Source organism: Coregonus clupeaformis, chromosome 11, assembly GCF_020615455.1.
Source record: "Coregonus clupeaformis isolate EN_2021a chromosome 11, ASM2061545v1, whole genome shotgun sequence".
NCBI lineage: Eukaryota > Metazoa > Chordata > Actinopteri > Salmoniformes > Salmonidae > Coregonus > Coregonus clupeaformis.
Genome location: NC_059202.1, coordinates 34,931,596 through 34,936,574, shown reverse-complemented (window position 1 = coordinate 34,936,574; position 4,979 = coordinate 34,931,596). Strand labels below are relative to the sequence as shown.

The 4,979-nt window shown below is 40.7% G+C and overlaps 1 protein-coding gene across 1 annotated transcript; it reads left to right on the top strand.

Annotated features, from left to right (window-relative positions):
* Nucleotides 1-2,247: 2,247 nt before the first annotated feature.
* Nucleotides 2,248-3,762, top strand: LOC121577324 (NADH dehydrogenase [ubiquinone] 1 alpha subcomplex subunit 7-like). Its single transcript, XM_041891086.2, has 4 exons — nucleotides 2,248-2,298; nucleotides 2,524-2,573; nucleotides 2,740-2,874; nucleotides 3,623-3,762. The coding sequence occupies exons 1-4, from the start codon at nucleotides 2,248-2,250 to the stop codon at nucleotides 3,711-3,713; spliced, it is 327 nt and encodes a 108-aa protein (XP_041747020.2). The 3' UTR covers nucleotides 3,714-3,762.
* Nucleotides 3,763-4,979: the final 1,217 nt, after the last annotated feature.

The following is a 4,979-nucleotide window of genomic DNA, read 5'->3' as shown; positions in this document are numbered from 1 at the left end:
TAACAAGCTGTGATTAATGTGAGGAGCTGTTTTAGGGAGTAGGGGAAGATAAGAACTTGTGTCTCCAAATACTAGACTACACTGCTTCTTTGTGATCTGTGAACCGTCCTTGAACGTAGGTACTTAGGGTACAGTGGAACGGTGTCTATGGGAGCTGGCTCTACAGGTTGTTATGATAACAATTTATGCCTGGCAACAGTGTGCAACAGTGGAGCGCCAAGGGCCTGGGACCAGCCGGTGCGGCAACGGATTGGCTGAGTAAGTCTAAACCACGCTCAGTCTCTCCTCTGATAGGCCCAGCAGGGAGCGGGAACTATCTCTGTCAGAGTATTTTATGAAGAACTCATAACAATGGATCAGTTCTCTGTCTGCCCTGCATGGTATTACAGTGAGCCCGTATACGAACTCTCATACTTACCATTTAAACATTTGCATTAATAAATACTAGACTAACTTGGATACTGTGTAATGACCTCTTTTGTCCCAAATACCAGATTTGAATTGACGCAACTTGACAGCAGCTTTTTGGCACATCAGCTGCTTACTCATTTTAGCCAGCTCCCTCAGTTGCTGAACCTGCCATTGAGAGCCTTGACCAAAATGAAGATGACCCACTCTTTCTGTGAGCCAGCACAGCCTGTGTGTGTGTGGAGTGGGGTCTGAAAAAATAAATAAAAAATTCACCTGAATTAGGGCCAGACTAATTACCATCATTTTCTCACATTGCCATTAACAATTTATTCTATTGTCTCTTTAGATTGTTAATTGTATACAAAAAAAAATGTTAGGGTTAAACATGTTCATGTTTTACTGTGACTTATTCTAGGCTCCTAAGTGGACCATACGGTTAAAAACCAAACCAAACTTAAGAAAACTAAACTAAAAAAATAATAATAATACAAAACATAATAATAATAATAACTAAGTAACTCCGCCAGAGTGTCTCTTTTGGGTCACTTTTGCCGGTCCCAAGCCCGGATAAAGGAGGAGGGTTGGAATTATGACATTAAAGAAAACAAGAATCGACAGAAGAAAGTTCATTTGTAGTTCTAAACATATTTAGGGTGTTTTTTACTCACTTTTTTTCTCTCCACGACGTTATTCCTCTCTCCTACAGCATCCATCACAATTATATGCACATGGTCAATTATGCTAATTATTGCCGTCAGCATGTCATGAGCAGTTAATACCGACCCAACACTTGGTGAAACCCAGCTTCAGTTTGAGCACCAAATTAATTGGGAAATTAATGTAAGCCTCACCAGCTAGCTAGCAACCAATTTATTTTAGTTTCATTGTGATCATTCTAAAAGAAAAAACGAGCCCACTAATTGTTATTTTTACCTTTCCATAAACGATCTGGTATGTGTTGCTTGATATGAGCAAGTTAATCCAAATGTATCAAAGTAAGAATAGGTAATGCATCCACTATTAGTTAGTGGCTACAGCCTAGCCAGTGATCTAGCTAGCTACAGTTCAGTAGTTAGCTATCCTCCTAAATGTTGTGGTCAGTGGATAAACTAAGTTGAAGAGTTGAAAATATTTATCTGAACTAACTAGTCACCAGTTATTTTTGCCCGTGGTGTAATCATGTCTAACCAGAGTTAGCTGTGACCATGAGCTCCCAAGTGTATTGTAGATAGCTGTGTCTTTTGGCGTTTACGATTAACTAGTTAGCTAGCCAGTGTGAGCCAGCATGCTAGCTAGCCAGCTACATTGCAGTCAGAAGCGATGGTCATTCGATAAACTAGCTAGGAGCTGAACATATGTCTGAAAACGAACTAGGTGTTGTTGTTGGTCCTCTGTAGCTCAATTGGTAGAGCATGGCGCTTGAAACGCCAGGGTAGTGGGTTCGATCCCCGGGACCACCCATATGTAAAAATGTATGCACACATGACTGTAAGTCGCTTTGGATAAAAGCGTCTGCTTAATGGCATATTAAATATTATATTACAGCCAATGGTGGAGTAATATGTAACCCGCTGGCTTCTGAGCTCCCGAGTCTAGCTAACGCGTTAGCCAGCGTCGCAAATGAGCATTTCGCTAGCTAACGTTAGCTGTTTTATATTTTTTATGTGAAGTCACGCGCTCAAGAAAGCTCAACCAATCACCTGACGGCTTCTATGGAAGGAAATTTCGCCTATGGCAGCACATTCTGATTTCACATATCACTCCAGAACGGTAGGTGTCAGTAATGCCCATTGCTTGTCATGAAAAGGAAAATAAAGGATTCTGCCCTTGACAACAATGGCAACTGCTACAAAAATTATCCAGAGGCTCAGAAATCTTTTATCGGGGGTAACCCATAGCTAGATCTCTTCACATTGTGTATTTAGTGCAAGTGTCATGAATGTAAAGTTAGCTAATTTATTTCAAGTTGCCAACACATTTGAAGAGTTTACAGCCTGTCGATCTGGTTCTAAGGACACATAGCTTATTAGTTGTGTGACATTGCATGTTGGCAGTGGAATATTCTTTAAAAACAAGTTATTACACTTAATTCACCTGACCAAATTTCCACAGCATGATCTGCAAGCAAAGCTCCAGATGCGTTACGGTGAGATTGCAAAGAGGTAAGTGGCAACTCATTCATGTATTGAATGTTTGATGATAGCTAAGAATCTATTTAGGCAGAACGTTTTCAGCTGGTTTTGCATGACGATCAAATGGGAGGGGAGGAAAGGATGGTGTTTGTACACTTTGTAAATTCCACAATCTTTGTTACAATCTTTTGTGCAGGACCCAACCACCACCCAAACTTCCTGTTGGGCCCAGCCACAAGTTTGCCTTCAATTACTATAATGGCAGAGATGGGCGTAGAGAGTCTGCACCAGCCATGATCGTGATGTCCTGTCAAAAGGCCTTGACTGCTGGGTAAGTGGGACATAATAAAGGCTATGACAGTGGAACAAGTGTTGGGATTCCTTCTCTGGCAAGCTGGGTGGAAGTTGAGAGTGCATATGACTACTTTTCTGTACAGTTTCCAGGCAGAGTCAAAGCAGTCCCGCGTAGATTAGACTGCATTAGTCTCTTGTGAAAAATGCCTCACTCACAGGACTACTCACTGACACTCCAACACACACACACACACACACTTCATTGGCTCACACACACATTCATACTGACTACACACACTCGCATACAATCATCATATACGCTGCTGCTACTCTGTTATCATATATCCTGATGCGTAGTCGTCTTACCACTATACATATCTAACCCTCCCACTCCAGTATCCCTCCACATTGTAAATATGGTATTTGCACTGACCCTGTATATCACTTACTTACTTTCTGTTCTTCTTATTTCTATTTCTCGTGTGTTTTTGTTCTATTTTACTTTATTTTATAGGACTATGGATATTGATTACTGCATTGTTGGTAAAGAGCTTGCAAGAAAGGCCTTTCACTGTAATTGTGCGCTTGACAATACAACTTAACTTGCCTATGCAGACACTTACATCTGTAAATGGCCAATCAAGCAATATATTTGGAATATAGTAAATATTTTTGACAGTATTATACAATATCGGTGTATATTTGATTTAGCTAGAGAATTTACTTTATACTGTATCTTCTGAGGGATGTACCAACATTTAACTTATGCTTTAATTTCCTTACAGCCAAGCTCTGGAGGTGCCAGCAAAGCATCCAGTCACACCTGGTAATGTTCCCAGGGAGCTAACGCTGTCTAAAGACCAGCCATTCCTCTGAACAACAACAAATGGTTTATTTTTCCTGACTTTCTGTAGGTCTGACAGCAGAGCACAATGTTGCTATCCCTATAGTTGAAATCTTGTAAAATATTAAATTGTTAATAAATTATGTAATGTTAGAAGAAATGTTTTCTAATGACCAATTATTCATGTTACTAGCATATTTACTTTGTGAGTCAATCATAGTTTTGGGTACCTGATTAAAGGTAGACTCAGCGATATTGCGTAGATGCAGAAAGTATACAGCATAGTGGGTCAACTTCCGCAACAACTAAGAGCGTTGAAGCGCGATGCTCAACTTCTCCGCTGTTTTGGTGCCCTGGCTACCACGCTGTGAACAGCGTTAAGCTATTTTTTTATTTGACCTTTATTTAACCAGGTAAGCCAGTTGAGAACAAGTTCTCATTTACAACTGCGACCTGGCCAAGATAAAGCAAAGCAGTGCGATAAAAACAACAACAACACAGAGTTACATATGGAATAAACAAAAACAAAACGTACAGTCAATAACACAATAGAAAATCTATATACAGTGTGTGCAAATATAGTAAGTAAGGCAATAAATAGGCCATTGTGCAAAATAATTACAATTTAGTATTAACACTGGAGTGATAGATGTGCAGAAGATGATGTGCAAATAGAAATACTGGGGTGCAAATGAGCAAAATAAATAACAATGTAAATAACAATATGGGGATGAGGTAGTTGGGTGGGCTAATTACAGATGGGCTGTGTACAGGTGCAGTGATTGGTAAGCTGCTCTGACAACTGATGCTTAAAGTTAGTGAGGGAGATAAGAGTCTCCAGCTTCAGAGATTTTTGCAGTTCATTCCATTCATTGGCAGCAGAGAACTGGAATGAATGGCGGCCAAAGGAGGTGTTGGCTTTGGGGATGACCAGTGAGGTATACCTGCTGGAGTGCATACTACGGGTGGGTGTTGCTATTGTGACCAATGAGCTAAGATAAGGAGGGGATTTGCCTAGCAGTGATTTATAGATGACCTGGAGCCAGTGGGTTTGGCAACAAATATGTAGTGCGGGCCAGCCAATGAGAGCGTACAGGTCACAATGGTGGGTAGTACATGGGGCTTTGGTGACAAAACGGATGGCACTGTGATAGACTACATCCAATTTGCTGAGTAGAGTGTTGGAGGCTATTTTGTAAATGACATCGCCGAAGTTAAGGATCGGTAGGATAGTCAGTTTTACGAGGGCATGTTTGGCAGCATGAGTGAAGGAGGCTTTGTTGCGAAATAGGAAGCCG

What these genes read in the sequence shown, in the direction of transcription:
- LOC121577324 (XM_041891086.2), top strand. Translation starts at nt 2,248, where the DNA reads ATGGCAACTGCTACAAAAATTATCCAGAGGCTCAGAAATCTTTTATCG. An exon ending in TCAGAAATCTTTTATCGGGG is followed by an intron (nt 2,299 to 2,523) that starts GTAACCCATAGC and finishes AAATTTCCACAG; the next exon opens with CATGATCTGCAAGCAAAGCT. An exon ending in CAAAAGGCCTTGACTGCTGG is followed by an intron (nt 2,875 to 3,622) that starts GTAAGTGGGACA and finishes ATTTCCTTACAG; the next exon opens with CCAAGCTCTGGAGGTGCCAG.